The sequence below is a fragment of the Corvus cornix genome, chromosome 1A (assembly GCF_000738735.6).
Source record: "Corvus cornix cornix isolate S_Up_H32 chromosome 1A, ASM73873v5, whole genome shotgun sequence".
Taxonomy (NCBI): domain Eukaryota; kingdom Metazoa; phylum Chordata; class Aves; order Passeriformes; family Corvidae; genus Corvus; species Corvus cornix.
The window spans coordinates 34,056,371-34,073,128 of NC_047057.1; the positions used below are offsets into that span (position 1 = coordinate 34,056,371).

The 16,758-nt window shown below is 42.4% G+C and overlaps 1 protein-coding gene across 1 annotated transcript; it reads left to right on the forward strand.

Moving 5' to 3' along the window:
• Positions 1 to 695: 695 nt before the first annotated feature.
• DYRK2 (dual specificity tyrosine phosphorylation regulated kinase 2) lies at positions 696 to 16,109 on the forward strand. Its single transcript, XM_039570856.1, has 3 exons — positions 696 to 1,101; positions 1,848 to 1,984; positions 10,344 to 16,109. The coding sequence occupies exons 1-3, from the start codon at positions 1,047 to 1,049 to the stop codon at positions 11,946 to 11,948; spliced, it is 1,797 nt and encodes a 598-aa protein (XP_039426790.1). The 5' UTR covers positions 696 to 1,046; the 3' UTR covers positions 11,949 to 16,109.
• Positions 16,110 to 16,758: the final 649 nt, after the last annotated feature.

Consider the following 16,758-nt stretch of genomic DNA (forward strand, 5'->3'; position numbering starts at 1 on the left):
GTGCAGTTTGGGAAACAAGGCAAATAACGCCCCTCGCACTCTCATTCTAGGCTGAGGCACTTACGCCTCCAGGGCAATCCCAAAAGCTCCTTTTCCCTAATTGCCTTTTTTTTTTTTTTTTTTAAGTTTTCACTTCAACACTACGCGTTTCAAGTTATTTATCCTTCGTCCCACGGGGCCAGCTTTGTCCTTCCGGGCTAACAGAGCGGTCCCCGCCGCCCGACGAGCTGGCAGTCCCCGGCTCCTCTGCCCCTACACACGATTCCCACACACGCCGGTTTCCCGGCGGGCATCGCCCCCTCCCCCTCGTGCACACGGGCGCTGCCAGGGCGGGGGCTGCCCGGGCGGCCGGAGCCTCTCCCCGTCCCTGTCGCTGTGCCCGAGCCTGTCCCGCCCTGCCCGGGGCCAACATGGCTGCGCGGCCGCGGTGCCCAACGGCCGGGCGCGTCCTGGCCCCGCGCCCCGCGCGGCGGGGCCGTTGTGCGGGCGGGGCGCGCGGGCGGCGGGGCCGTTGTGCGGGCGGGCGGGCGGAAGGGTGGACGTGCGGCGCCAGGGGGAGCCGCGGGCCGCGCCGCCTCCGCGACGGCGGAGCGGTAGGGAGCAGGAGGGAGCGGCGGGGAGGGACGGAAGGAGGGCACGCGGCCGACGGGGCGGGGACTGCCGATCCTGTCCGCTGTTTGTCCCCGCTCCGCCGCGCGAGGAGGAGGGTCCTGTCCGGCCGCCTGCTGCTGCCCCCTCCTCCGTGCGAGGGGACCGGGGCGACCGGGGCGGGGGCGGGGGAGGTGATGAGCTTGGGCCGGGGGCTGCGGCGGCGGCGCGGCGGCTGCTGCTGCTGCTGCTGCTGCTGCGGTTGCGGCGGGAGGCGACGGCGGGCCGTTGGAGGGTCTGTCCGGCCGGCCCGGGGCCAGGGGGATGCAGCGCAGGACGTGTCTGGGTCTGGGTGTAGCTGATCGGAGAAGAGAGGCAGACGCCGCCCGGAGAGGCCGAGGAGCAGCGGAGGAGAGCCACCCTGACATGCCTTTTCCTCTCCCTCCTCTCCAGCGGCCATGTTAACCAGAAAACCCTCAGCTAGCGTCGCCGCTGGTGCTGCCTACCCAGCCGGTAAGGGGAGCGAGCGAGGGCCGCCGCGATCGCCACCGCTGGGCCGGGCTGCGGAGGCCCGGCGGAGGGGGACCGGAGGCGGGAGGGGCTCGGGCGCCCCGCGGCTGCCGCCGCAGAGGTGCCGTGTGTGTCGAACAATGATCCGCCCTCCCCCCGCGGCAGCCGAGCCCAGGGGGCCGTCGGGGGCTGCGCGCTGGGCTCCGGCGAGCCGCTGTTGTGCGGGATGGCGAGCTCGCCTCGGGGGAGCGGAGCGGGGCGGGGTGAGGGGGGCCGAGAGAAATCACAGAAGGAAACGACCCAAGGAGAACTGGGGGTCGCCGCGAGTGCCGGAGCGGCTGCGTTTGACAAGGGACAGCGGTGCTCGCCGCCGCTTCCCGCGGCAGACTTGTGAACTCCTGGCGGGTCCCCGGCGGCGCCGGGATTTCGCCGTGCCAGACGGCTCGGGGGGAGGCGGGGGGCGCGGGCAGCCGTCCAGCCCCGAGGCGTGCGCGGAGCAGAGCCGGCTCGTTCTCCCGGTTAGGCGCCTGCCGGTGGCGGGTTAATCTCGGATGAAGGGTTTAGCCGGGCGAGCACGGCCCGCCCGCGCTATTAGCCGGATCGGTGCGTGTGTGCGCCGCGGCGGTGATTAGCTTTTAATGGCTTCTGCCCGAAGCAAGACGGGCGGCGGTGCCGGCCGAGCGCTGGGGCCGCTGCCGCCGCCCCGACGGCCTCGCTGCCCACCGCGCTCACCCCTCTGCTCTCTGCAGGCAGGGCAGGGGACAGCGGCCGCCCGCTGCCGTCTTCCCCGGGCACCGGAGCCGGGGTCTCCCGGGCAGGAGCTGGGACCGGTCCGCCGTCGCCCCTCGCATTGCCGCCGCTCAGGGCCAGCAACGCTTCCCACACGGTGAGCCCGGGCACGGGGAGGGTGTGGACGGGGTGCGGGGAAGGGGCATCTGGCCCCGGGGTCTCGCCGCTCCGCTCGCCGGGTATCCCCAGTGGCGGGACCGAGCGCGCATGGGCCCCCCAAGGCGCATGGTGCAGGAGCAACGTGCATTTAATTCCTGCAGGCTCCGATGAAATGTGCATGCTTGTTGTGAGGCTGGGACCCTGTAACTGCACACACTGCTTTCTCCCTCTCCCGCCACCCCTCTTCAGTCTGGTTTTGTGTCTGATTTTTAGTGACAAATTCGATCTTTCACATTCGCATAGAGGAGATGTTCTGGTGAATGCTTTTTTTGAGATGAGGTTAGTCTCTGTGATTAAAGTGTTGTATGAACTGTGGTGAAAAATGAAGGCTACTCTCCCCTTTACACGTCTGATTAGCTCAGGCTGATCGCAGTCTTCCCTAGAAACAGCTATCGCTCTGCTCAGGGACAATGATTGGGTGAATCTGCCTTTATTGCTGCAGTAGTGTACCTATAAAGAAATAACCGCTGATGGCATGAAAAGGATGGTATTTTCCGGTTCTGTGATATCTCACGTTATCTCACACTCCTAGTTAATCTACTAGGAATGAAACTTCCCGAGTATGCCACTATATATGGATAAGAGAAGGTATCTCTGTCCTGAAGGCATGACAGAGAAGAGCGAGGGGTCTATATACTGTCATGTTAACACTAAATACCTGAAATTTTTATTGCATACATTTCCTTTTAAATTCTGAAAGATTTCATACTGACCCTGAAAGGCATTGATGGCATACTTTTCATAGAATTAATGAGTTCTTCGTGGATGCTCACATACTGTCTTTGTAAACATATGTCAGAGCTTTAATGTGATTATGGGCTAGTGGAAGGTGAAACTGTGCATTTAGATATTAGTGTTTCAGTGACTTTCCATGTAGCTTCAGGGATAAAACATCTTATTCAAATCCATTTATAGAAAGAATTGGCTTAAATTAAAAAAAAATCAGTGTATATATAGGATATTCTCAAAAGGAATGAAGAGTATTCTGCAAATTCAAGGTGGAGCTGTGTACTTGAGATCAACTTCATTGTATATTTATGTAGCTAGTGTATATGTCTGAATTGTTTGTTAGTATAAAAGGCCAATTTTTTTCACATTTGTATACTGGTTAAGTGCTGCTTGATTTTAGAGTTGGGGCAACAGCTTAGGGGTTTTTTTTAATAAAATCATAAAAGAAAGAATGTAGTACAAACAGCCTGGACACTAATCATACAAGTGCATTTACAGTAGGGCCCACAAATAGCAGGGGCTTACATGTAACAGAGCCCAGACTTAATTTAGGATTTGTGAAAGTGTGGTGGTCCCCCTATTTATTTGTGACTACTTACTAATTTTGGAAGTACAGAATTTTGGTATTTTTATACAAAGATTTTTGTATATGTGTATTATATATAGTGTCTATGGATATATAGATATATATGTAAAGATACAGTCTTTATAAAAGCAAAGGGGTGTTGAAGTGTTACGTTTCTGTGTTTCAGGTATTTTTACAAGTATATGGTTGTGTATGTATGCATATGTTTATATGTACCATATATGTATGTGTACTTACGGAAGCATGTAGGAATGATCAAGCATTATATAGCTATGCATCAAGTCCCTCTAGTTTCTGACTGTTCCAAACTCTGCCTTTCCTTGTGATAAAGAGCCTACTCTACAGTTTTTATTTAGCCTTCGGTGCTATTACAGAAATACCTCATACTGCCTTGCTGGATTTTGTAGGTGGTTATTTTGTGGTTGGCTAACATAACTTTTTGTGGTAAGGATCAGATACGACATCAGAATGCTGGATTTTAACCTGAAAAAAAAAAAGTGGGGCAATATCTGTTCTGTGATCTTACTGTAAACTTAGGCCTACTGACCTCAGCTGACACTGACAGATTGAAACCATTGGTTTTGCATCCCACCACTTCCTCCAATCCTTGAAATGTGTCCTTTCAGTTTTTTTAATTATTTTCGTTCTTTGTGTTCATTTGCTTATCTTGTTTTCATCTGTGTTGTATCTATGTGACTTCTGTAATAGCTAAAAACAGAGTATTTGTGTTTCAAACTTTCAGAAGGTACGGTGTACTTAAGTGGGTGAACTGCTGGTGTTTGGATATAAGCGTGTATAGTATGTATGCTAGTTGTGAGAGAAACTGAGATTGAAGTTACATTTAGTTTAAGCCAAAGGGTTTTTCTTTTAATCCAGACAGAGGAAAAATCAACTACCTGTCATATTCCTTGCTTGTGTGATCCAGCCTCTGCTGAAACTCTGGTCTCCTACTGTCAAGTGAAATTTCATTGTTTGGTAGATTATAAATAGCACGGGTAGAAGGGGGGAAGATGCTGTTTTACACAAGCTTCAGGACAGAGGTTTTGGTGGCAGTCTTTTCAAGCACAGCAGCCTTTGTTGCTAAGCAGGCGGGGTTGTGTGGTTGTGTGTTGTACCAGGGAAAGGTTTTGTTTATTTTTTTTTTTAAGTGCCTTCATCCTAGGCTTATTTGTGTCTGCTTCTATCCCTGGCTGTCTTTTTTGGCTCATGGTGGGAAACGTGAACCTGTTTCCAATCCCTTGTCTTCTTCATTTTCCTCTCCAAAGTCATTGCTTTCTCTTTTGAAGCCCTAAGTTCTTGCCTTGATGATTGGAACCTTTTTCCATTCACTCTCTCCTATTTCATTATGGTGTTCTTGCATCCAGTTGACATGCTGCAGTAGAGATTATCTTGCTTGCCTGCTGCTCTGCTTGTGTAAATCCCAACCTGTCTGTGAGTCCCTTTTCCAGACTTTTCTCTGTCTTCTGCTTAGCCCCATGTCTGTTCTTTCTTACTTAGCATGTATCCCTGCATTCCGCACTGTTCCTGTTTCTCTTGCAGTGTAGCACTATTAATGATTTTTATCCTCCTGTCTAGTACTGTAAAACAACCCATTTACAATGCATGATTCAGTGCCCTCCCTCCTTCAAGCCCTTTCTAAGATATCTGTACAGCAAACCTATTTTCTCTTGCCACGAGGGTTGAATGTTTATCCATGTACTTTTGCATCAGTCTTTCAGTCTTCATTTTGCTTTTTTTTAATTTATTTTTTTTTTAATTGACTTACATTATAATGGAACGAGATTCCTGGACTTCATTAATACAAAGATCTGGTATGTCACATGCTGCCAGTTTTTACTGTGGTCATCTGCTTCAAAGCAGGTAAAACCAAAGCAAATACCTTCCTATTGTGGTGTTTTCATGTATTAAATTGCCATAGAAATGCTGTCACATTTGAGTGGAAATAACTATGCAGTCATGACCTGGATTTTATTATATCTAGTTTTCTTTGGGTGTTTCTTTGTCTATTTAAAATTTGCATCTAGGGGGAATATGAAGCTATCATAACTTTCAAGGGCTATGGGAGTGGGCTGTGAAACTTGGGTTCCAGCAGATGGTGACTGTGGTGCTGTGGGGACTGCAGTACTTCTGGGCACATGCCTCATATGTGTATAGTTCACCTTACCCAAGGGGTTCAGTTTAGGGTGCATTGACTGTCCTTTTGGGTTTCATCATATGTAATAAATCCAGGGTGTCTCAGAAGTATTCAAACTCATTGTGGCCCTAGCAGGATGAAAAAATTTAAGGATCAGTATCACTCTTGAGGCATAGTTCAGTCTGTGAAAATATTTGCTATGTAAAGTTAGAGTTAACTTTTCATAAAATAAGCTTATAGGGGCCAGATACAACAACAGCAAAAATCCTTTCTACCACTCTTGTTGAGTCACAAGCTCAACAAAGGCTTAGTCTTTTTTGGTGTATAAAACCCATACTCACGATAAAACCATTAGGGATAATCCAGCATTATTATCACTGTACTAATTAGCAAGTATTTTTAGTTCTGAGCAGAGGAATGCTGCTGAATTAGTTTATCAAGGAAAAAGAAGGCCTTTTGTACATTTGCTTAGGCTTTTGTTTTGTAGTCAACAAAATAGGCAGTGAAGCATGCTACACCTGATACCATATGCCTCTCGTGTGTTAGACACTGTAGGGCTGAAACTGGCACGCCCAGAAATGCTGTAAAGAAAGGGGTATATAGTATCACAATTACTCTTTAATTAAGTTACTACTTCAGAACACTGTTTCTCCCTTTGTCCTCATCTATGCAAAGTAATAGCAGATAATGACATCTTATTCCTGTGCAGTATTTCAGCAGGCCATCATGATTGGTCTATTATTAAGATTCATTTTACAAACCTTTTTAGATTCTGATTGACAGCAAAATCTTTTTTCTGTGGTTTTGCTCAAAATAAAATGATAATATATAGCTGTATCGTGTCTGTCTTGGATAGTTTTATAGGGTGCTAATAATCACATGAAGTGACTGTTACAAAGATGAAATATGATACAGTTACATAATACCTTGATGCATTTGGAAGATAAAGTTGAGAAGAGGTATATGCTCCTGTGGGGATCGATCCTGTAAGTAGTCTTTTAGAACGGTCTTGAAACAGACCAATGCATTGGGTGAGTGTTAATGCAAAGGAATTGTAAATGGGTTTGCCCATTTATCTTGTTAGCAGGGTGGACTCATCTTTCTGCTACTTCTGTGGTGTTAGAGGTCTGTAGCCTAAGTATAGTAAGTTATTGTTCTACTTCTGTTCCTAAATCCGTTCGTGAAGGCAAAGCAAACCAAAAAAACCCCCAAATAATACCACCCTCAAATTTTAAAGTTTTGTTGCGTTTTTATTTGTTTTGATTATAGTTTAGGGTGTATTTTTGTTTTGTTTTGTTTGGTGTATCTACTTCAAAGATTAGGTGAATGTTTTTGGCATAGTCATCAACTTCCATAAACTGAATATACCAAAGTAAAAGTAAAATCTTAATGGTGATTTTGAAGTTATGAGAAACTACTGAGAGAGGAAAGAAACATCCCATTGCAACATTTGCTGTTATGTAATTGATGATGCCAGGACATTCAGAAAGATCAAGCTCACCTGTTATTTCAGTATATTTTATAGACTTAACAACAGTAAGTTTTTGATTACGTGTGCTACAAAAATATGTAAATCTTAGGAGGTGTGGATAGGTTTGAGCACAGACAATACAATATATAATAAGTAAGCTTCATAAGTGCATGCAGGTAATCAGTTGTGTAGGTTGTTGGTTCTGGAATTTACAGGTCCATCTGCAGAAGTAAAATGGAGACATGTTATAAACCTCTCAGGTTTATGGTTGCAGTTGAAAGGCTGATGGAGCTTCTGCGTACTAAGAACAGTTTGGTACTGGACTAAGAAGGCTGTAGTCTTTTGTAGCTTGCCAAGCCCATTAGTTGTGGTACAGGAACTTACAGTGTTGCTGGTGAAGCCTGTGGAGCTCGTGAGTAGTGCAAGCCTGAACTTGACAGCAATCTCAAGACACCCAGTAGCCAGAAGTAGATAGGCAGAGCAAAGGAATGGTGCGAATCCAACCCTTATCCAGGTTGGAAATAGAAGATGATGTGGTGGTACTTGTGCAGGCAGTACTCTGAGATGAGGAAAGTCTGTTCTTCGTATGGACTTCATGGTTGTGTTGTGTCTGATCACTCTAAAACTCCTGTCAGACTTTTTTGAAAGAAGAGTGGGTCTCTTCTCCCACGCAGCTTTTGGAATAGAGCCTGTGATAATGTGGTGTTTTTCTTTCCACGAAGAAAACCATTGCTACTGTCTGCATCTGCATTTGCATTCCCAAGCAGCAGCTGACTGAAACCAGCAAAACCAGTCACTTTGTATTTGGGTTGAAGCTGGAACACTGCTGCTGATTTTATTCTGCTGCTTGAAACAAAAACAGCCAACCTGTCAGTAGCAAGAGAAACCATGAACCTGCCTGAAGATGCAGGAAGCAGAGCTAATGGTTTACGCTTTAGAATGTGTTTGCAAGCACACTTTTAGAAAAAAGAACTTTTTAGTCCCTGTTGAGAAGGAATAAATATATGGGTTTTTTTCCAAGCCCTGAAGAACTTCTCAGTACATATATTGAAGCAAGCAGTGCTTAAGAAGCATGAAAAATAGTTAACTGTGAAAACAGGCGACTTGAGGGGAAAAAAAAATTCAAGATGTGAGCTGTGGCAGTGAATACTTGGGTTAAAAAATTCTTAAACATTATTTTCTTGGCGATACTCTTTTCTTGCTCATTGTCTATAGTAGTATTACCTGCTCCCAGTTTGTGTAGATACGTTCTGCTTTGTTGTTCAGTTAGTGTTGGAGAAGAAATTTTTGTACCTGGAATTTCCTAGCTTGAGTCTTTGGAATTGTATGTTTACTCTGCTGCTTCATTATGCCTTTCTTGCACAGTTCTGTGGTGTTGCATGTGCTGAACCTATGACACATCTTACTAACAAGGTCTGGTTCTTCTGAAATGGGTGATTTAGCAGCTCTTGGGGCCATTTGTTATTTTTCTTTGCAGTAACTGCTGTTTATATAGAGGATCAGGGCAACCTTCAGGAAACTGCTACTGCAGCATGCCTCAAACTTGACCTGAAGGAATTGCCTGTAGGGATAAGATCATTAAGTCCTCTTAATGATTTAATTTCTGCTGCTTTTGAGACATCAAACTAGGAAGGGAGTTTTTGTTGCTTTCCAGTATATCTTCACTGTGCTTAAGTGTTACAAACATCTTTGCTCTGAATTGTGATTGTGTGGTAATGTTTTCTATGAGATTGATCAAATTTGATAGTGTGAGCCTAAATTTCTCTGCAAACAAACATACACAGTCAAACTGCAATGTTGAATGAACCAGTTATTCAACATGAGTCAAAATGGAATCACAAGAGCAGTGAACTTGGCAGAAGCAGTCCGCAAGAGCCCTTGTTCTTACATTATGTGAGTTTCAGAGCTGCAAATACCAAAATACTGTCCAGAGGTGAAGCTGGTGTCCAGCTGGCAAGTCTTTGGGAACAAGTTACTGAATTTACAAAAATATGCTTCTGCTGTATCAAACTGATGCCTTAACAGAAGCAAAAAGTATGCTCGAGTGTCCGTTGCATGTCTGGGTTTTCTCATTAGGAAGCACTTCTGCTGTTGCAGCACAGATTTCATTGCCTCATATCACAGCACACAACTGTCATTTTCTGATTTTATTTCAGCAGCCTAAAGTGAACAGGGAATGTGTTATCCTTAGCTGCCTAGAAAAAACATGGTTTAAATGAAAAGTGCTCTCAACCCTGGCTTGATCATCTGTCTGACAGTATCAGTGAACTTTTTGTTAGTAATTTGATATAAATATTAAGATCGGTGAATCAGCTGGAGAGACAGCAGGGGAATTCTTCTCACATTTGTGTAAGACCAGGCAGAAGACAAACTAATTATCCTCTACTTCAGAGCAAATGAGGAATTCTAAGGACAGCTATTTTAGTGGCAGGTGTGCTTGTAAATTCCTTGTTTCTTCTTAAAAATAACGGGTTTGGCGCAGTAGTTGTTTTCACACCCCAATACTTGCTGTTCGTTTGCTTGAAAATGCTGAGTGATGCTGTTTATTCCCAAGTAAGCACTGTCAAGAACAAATGTAATTTCTAAAGTCTATTAATGCTTTTTTTTAATATTCCTTTAAAATAAAGTTACTTGTATGTTCCTCAAGGGAAAGATTTGCTTTCTACTCAAGTCTGCATAAGGCCCCACATCTCATTTTGGTTAAAAGTTATTGTCAGTCTGGTTTGGGAAAGTGCTGAAGGATATGCTTATTCTTCATTGATGGGAATGTTTTCCTAAATTGTGACTGTCTCAATTGCAAGCAGTAAGTTATATTCTTGAACTTCAGAAATGTGTGGGTTCTTTTCCTCTTTGTGCATGTCACAGCACATTCCTTATTGCTGAAAAATGTGTCTGGAACTTTTGATATACAGCAAATTTAGGAACAAGTTAAAATCTTGATTTCTGAAGAGCCTTAGCCATGTAAGTTCTAGCAGGCATTATATATTGATCTCCAGCATCTGTAAAACTGCTACTATTTTCTATAAAGTCTGATGTCCCTCAAGCATGCATCTTGATGTTACAGGACTGCTGTCTTGAAGATTCCTTGGAGAAATTGTTAGCTTCTCATGGTAGCAAGTTTGTGATTGCCTTGTTGCAGACATTTTGGAGAGTCATGAAAATAGCATTTGAGAAAGAAGAACCAGGAAATTTAATAGCATCCAGCAGTATCACAGTATATGTGCTGTATTGTTTAGATTCTCCATAAACAATTGACTTCTAAGAAAACAGTTCGTTTTGAGGTGATTTAGGCAGAAGGGAGGGTTGCAGAGTGAATGTTGAAGCATGGAGTTCATGTCTTTCTTGTTAACTGGGTATGTATTTATTTTCAATTTTAGGTTGGAGGCAGTAAACACACAATGAATGAGCACCTACATGTTGGTAGCCATGGACAAATCCAGGTTCAGCAGCTCTTTGAAGATAATAGTAACAAGAGAACGGTTCTGACAACGCAGCCAAATGGACTTACAACGCTAGGCAAATCTGGATTGCCAGTGGTTCAGGACAGACAGTCAGAGAGTGCCCACAGGCGACAAGGGAGCTCCAGCTCTTTGAAGTCTACAGATGGAACAACAGGGAAGGTGAAAGCCTCTGTTATCACACCAGAGCAGGCAATGAAGCAATACATGCAAAAATTAACAGCTTTTGAGCATCATGAGATTTTTAGCTACCCTGAAATATACTTCTTGGGTCCAAATGCAAAGAAGCGGCAAGGTGTGATTGGTGGTTCAAACAACTGTGGGTATGATGATGACCAGGGGTCTTACATACAAGTACCCCATGATCATATTGCATACAGGTATGAAGTCCTGAAAGTTATAGGGAAAGGAAGCTTTGGGCAGGTGGTGAAAGCCTACGATCACAAGATGCATCAGCATGTGGCACTAAAAATGGTGAGAAATGAAAAACGTTTCCACCGCCAAGCTGCGGAAGAAATTAAGATCCTGGAACATCTCCGGAAACAAGATAAGGATAACAACATGAATGTTATTCACATGTTGGAAAACTTCACATTCCGCAGCCATATTTGCATGACATTTGAGTTGCTGAGCATGAACCTTTATGAATTAATAAAGAAAAACAAATTTCAGGGCTTTAGCCTACCTTTGGTTCGGAAGTTTGCCCACTCAATTTTACAGTGCTTGGATGCTTTGCACAAAAACAGAATCATTCACTGTGACCTTAAACCTGAGAACATTCTGTTGAAGCAACAGGGTAGAAGTGGTATTAAAGTGATTGATTTTGGCTCAAGTTGTTACGAGCATCAGCGTGTCTACACTTACATTCAGTCACGGTTTTATCGTGCACCTGAAGTCATCCTTGGTGCTCGTTATGGGATGCCCATAGATATGTGGAGCTTGGGCTGTATCCTAGCAGAGCTTCTGACTGGTTATCCACTTTTACCTGGAGAAGATGAAGGAGACCAGCTGGCTTGTATGATTGAACTATTGGGCATGCCTTCTCCAAAACTCTTAGATGCATCCAAGCGAGCGAAAAACTTTGTGAGCTCTAAGGGTTATCCCCGCTATTGCAGCATCACAACCTTGTCTGATGGCTCTGTAATACTTAATGGTGGACGCTCTCGGAGGGGAAAGCTCCGCGGCCCGCCAGAGAGCAGAGAATGGGGTAACGCATTAAAGGGATGTGATGATCCCCTCTTCCTTGACTTCTTAAAACAGTGTTTAGAATGGGATCCTGCTGTCCGTATGACACCCAGCCAGGCTTTGCGGCATCCCTGGCTAAGGAGACGTTTGCCAAAACCTCCAACTGGGGAAAAGGCCTCGGCAAAGAGAATTGCAGATAGTACTGGTGCTATAACTTCAATTTCCAAGTTACCTCCGACTTCAAGCTCAGCTTCAAAACTGAGGACTAATTTGGCACAGATGACGGATGCCAATGGGAATATTCAGCAAAGAACAGTGTTGCCAAAACTCGTTAGCTGAGTTTGAAAAACCCAATGCTGTTAATATGAGAGATACAGTGTGGCTGAGCCTTATTTGTATGAAAAATTAGCTCAGATATGCATTTTTATTTGCTCAATAAATCTGTTCATTTGTATCTTTCAGCACTCATTTTAAATGTAAGAAATGTTGATTTTGTTTTTATAAAAACATGGGGACAATGCTTTAAGTTTTTATACTTATTTTTTAAAATGTTTGTCTTCTACAGTACAATTAGCCTTACTGTAACTAGTGTGACACAGTAATAAACATCAGTGGCAGGCCACTGGTTACAACATGACTGTCATGCATTGCAGCGTGGTATCAAAGGTATTAACCTTCCTCTTCCATGGTTCATATTAGTTTTAACCTGGGGTAAATTTGAAAGACTACCTTTTGGATTTCATGGGTTTGGTCTTGATTCTGTGAACACTCACATCTATGACTGACTGGACTCCAGGGAGAATACTCAAAGAATACAGTTAAGCACTTGTAAACTTGTAGTTTAAAGTGGAGCCATAGCATGTTCTATTGTCATTTTTTATGTGGTAGCCCAGAGAAAGTCATGGTATCACTAATGATACCGTCACCTCCTATGGAACGCTTTCTCTATTTAAAAGTAGTGGGCTTTGATTAAAGTGATCATTCAAATATAATGCAAAAAATAAGAACACCGGGGCTAAAATGACTCTCTTACCTTGCATGCCATGTGGTAGAGTGAGAGGAACGGGTAGTCTTGGAAAGCGTGAAAATGGCAGTATGTCTGTTTCTCTGAATTTGAAAGTGGCTGATTAGTTGGTAAAGCAAAATGTTCTGAACTTCGTTTCAGGTCTGTAACATTGAGCATTCACACAGGTTCTCTTTTTTCATTTTTTTTTCCTATCTCTTCTCTTCTGTTTTTTCTAATGTGCAGCTTGATCTCCCAAAATCACATAGGCAGAAGTGCTCATTCTGTCAGTTTTATACTGTAACTTCCAGACTGTTAAACTACATGGATTTCAAGGTTGCTTTTATTTCTTCTGACAATGTTTGAGCGACTGTGACTTCTGTGGTACATTTACATTTCAGATCAACTCTGCACATAGGGGCAAACATGATGTTACTTCATTGTTTCCTGTAGAGGAGTACTTCACCTTAGACAGCTTAACTGTAGAAGGAAAGATCCTCAGTGGAAAGCTTTTCGGTTGGAAGACACCATCCTAGATAGTTTCTAAAAAGGGAGAATTATCAAAGGAAAGCTAAGCACTTGGAATTTGATTTAATCTTTGGCATTTGTAGATGAAAATTGACTTTGAAAGAACAGTTAGAGATATGTGTAGATTTGTTCGTGTGTGTGTGTGCTAATGCTTGGTTTTTCTTTTTTACTTTTAACTGCATTCATGGAAGAAAGATGGTCTTTACTGAAGAATAGTATCTAGACCTGTGAGAGAGGTATTCACATGTTGTAGCGTGTTTTCAACAGGAACAGTTTGAAATCTGAGATCAGTATTTTAATACATACAACAGCTGTGGTCTACATTGGATGCATAAAACATAGGAAAAGGGAATTTTAAACAAAGTAGAACAATCTAGATGGGTTTATAGATGTTAGAACAAGACTTACTAGAACGGATTGCATTAAACCTCAGTAACTTTACTTACAAACAACATTTATATGCACAGATTTTACTGAGTTACTTGTACAAATTATGAAAATTACTTAAAGCATGGTCCCCTGAGAGGCCAAGAAAGTTTCCGGTTAAGTTCTCCTTCATATCCGTTAATTTACCACTTACAGCTTAATTTTTGTTTGTTGGTTTGTTTTATTTTTAATTTAATGTAAGACTGGGGGAGGGATATTAAGCGAAAAGTGACAGAATTCTCAGGAAACATACCGCTGAACTTCTTGCCAAAAAGTCAACATCTAAAGAAGCTCCAAAATAATTTCTGAGCAAAGGATGGTATTTGTTGATTGATAAATGTAAAAATTAGACTGTCAATCAAGAATTTTTCTTACTTTTTAAAATAAAAAGGTAATTTCCTGCCTCTAGTCAAATTAAATTATTTAGTGTTAACTGTTCACAACTTTATACAGTATGTGTAAGTGCAATATGTAAACATGTATGAAATCATGTTGAAAATGAAATATAATACTACTTCTAAGAAAAGTGGGGTTTAGAATATGAATATCCAGTAAATTATGGTCAGTAAATTCTAAGTCTGGAAAAGAGATATATTAATTTTAATGTAAAATTAACTAACTCTCATGACTGTGGGAATACAATACTATGTATTTTTCTATGGTAACAGGGAATCTTTACTTCTTCCACCACCTGCTTGGCTTTACTCCTTTTTACTCCTTTCTACTCCTTTCTACCTTAACTCCCCCTGCAAAAGTCAGGAAATAGGGATGCTGATGTTAAGGGTGAAAGAAGAATCATCTCCCTTGGTATTTTTTAAAGCAGACATTGATACATGTTCCTGCCTTTCATGGCAACAAGGTGAAAACATTCATGATGTTCATGGGTCATTAATGGGCTACAACCACTGAATTTTCTTTTTCATGTAACCAGTTCTTAATGCCAATAATGCATTTATGATTCACCTTCTTCATAAATGCTACCGGAAACTTAAAGGCCAAAATATAGTGTGAAGAGCTATTTTTTTAACCCAGATACAGTGGAACTTCCTCTATACTAAAGGAGCAGCTACATCAAGGTTTTTAAGTGATGTAGCTGCATTTTATTGTAGCTTATATATACCTGTAAAAAAAAAAAAGAAGGGGGGGTGGAAGGACATTGCCTCTTGCTTTGATGTGATTTTATTCTAAGGGCTCTGATAATTAGGCTGATAGAAGTTGGCTTGGAAACAGTGCTTCGTCTCACATGTTACCATTGTCTGGGGGTGTCTGAGCTATTTTCAGATTTAGTAACAGCACAGTGTTGTCTTTGGTTGCAGTCTTGCTTGGCTCAGTTTCTTGCACCGCTGGTGTGTTCATTACCACTTAAGTGTTGGAACAAGAGAGTGATGCAAGATGTGTAGATTAAGGATAGAGGATGGATTGTGCCCTTGGTGTTAACAATGTGCCTTTTGTTACAAATGCATCTTGGCCTCTTTAACCCTTGCTTAGTAGGGATGAAATCTATTTTTAAGTGCTATACCTGTCTTAAAACATCCTGTAGATGATCGAGGCCTTAATAGAAACAATAAGGCAGTCACACTGCTAGGGTGGAGAGGACACTCTGTTCTTGTGGTACCGTCTCATTAAAGGGTTAAAGATGGCCCTTCTCATTGGTTGTACTTTAACATCAAATTCATTTTTTTTTTTAAATAATTTTTTGTTATAGTGACACTAGACAGAAATCAACTGTATTTGTAAAAATTTACCTCAAACTCTTTAGTTTTATAGTGTGATTTAATCCCAGGGCATTTGGTATGAACCAAAGTGCATTCCTTTTATATGTGCCTGGCTCTTATAAAGGTGGCCAGGGATTTTTACAATTTGGGTGCAAGGCACTTAAGCCACTTTTAACTTGGTGGGTGGTTTGGAGTTATAAATGACTTCATGGGAATGTTGAAAACACTTAAAAGACATAAGTAGCATCGGGCAATATTAAAATCTTTAGGAAAGGGTGTGCATTATTTAATGCTCTCCATTTCTTAATATTTTTTTTCCATCAGTAATATTTGTGATAAATACGAAAAGAACTCTTTTTACAGTCAGCAAAGATTAGAATATTGCCCAGTGTAATGCTATGGTAGCATTTAAATAAAATAACATTTTGAATTATTGTTTCTAGGGGCTTGTACATCTCTGCTACAAATTGTAATTACTCAGTTCAACTGCTACAATTGCGTCTAAGCAGTAGCTTGGGTTTTTATTGGGCAATGACTTAGACACGTGACTGTAATATGCTGCAACTGTGTGTACTGAAAACATGTGAAAAATGATTGAATGTGGACTGTGTATATATTTATGTATAATTTTCTGTGAGATGCTGCTGTTGCCACTTAACATTAAAGATGTTGTAGTGGGTTTTAATCCTAGTGGCCAGTTTTATGATACTGTATGTATTGTACAGCTGATGACAGGAGTTAAGACTGTTCTAGTGAATATTTGTTACATTTTATTGTTGTGGCCAGAGATCATTTCAGAATAAAATTTTATGTCCTACTTTAATTCTCTCCACTGTACTTTGGGTTTTTTTGAAGTCATAAAGAGAGCCCTTGGAATGCTGACATTTCTTAAATGCAGAAGGGCCTTCTCAGTCAGTGGCAGCAGTGCCTTTGTCCCCGAGCTTGCTTGCTGGTATCTATATAGCAATCATCTATTCGTGGAGGATGACTTGTCTACTGCTTTATGTGTCTTGACAGCCTTGAATATTGCACAAAGGCTGCTTTTGCCCTGAGGTTTCTAAAGTTCTTCTGAGGACTTAGAAAGTAGTATGTTTTGTATTTTTATTTGCCCCATATTTGAGAGAAAATATCTTTGGCAGGAATATTGTGGACATGGCTGTTGTAAGTTTTTTTAGCTGCTTTTGAAAGATTTAAAAAAATAAGAATAGATCTGATTTTATGAGACATACTTGATTGAGGCAGTTACAGTGTGTGTTCTTTCTCTTAAATCTGCTTTTAAAAGACCTAGATTTCTGCACTGATATTTGTGTCAGACTGAGTTTTCAGAGTCTGTCGGACTTCGTAAAGTCCCAGGATAATGAGAGCATACTAAACAAAGCTGGTAGGCTAGACTGAGCTAAGTTCTGTTCACAAATACATCCAGAGTAATTTTACCATTTAGCTCAGAACTGTCTTTTAAGTGATTGGCCACATTCTC

What these genes read in the sequence shown, in the direction of transcription:
- DYRK2 (XM_039570856.1), top strand. Translation starts at nt 1,047, where the DNA reads ATGTTAACCAGAAAACCCTCAGCTAGCGTCGCCGCTGGTGCTGCCTAC. An exon ending in TGGTGCTGCCTACCCAGCCG is followed by an intron (nt 1,102 to 1,847) that starts GTAAGGGGAGCG and finishes TGCTCTCTGCAG; the next exon opens with GCAGGGCAGGGGACAGCGGC. An exon ending in CCAGCAACGCTTCCCACACG is followed by an intron (nt 1,985 to 10,343) that starts GTGAGCCCGGGC and finishes TTTCAATTTTAG; the next exon opens with GTTGGAGGCAGTAAACACAC.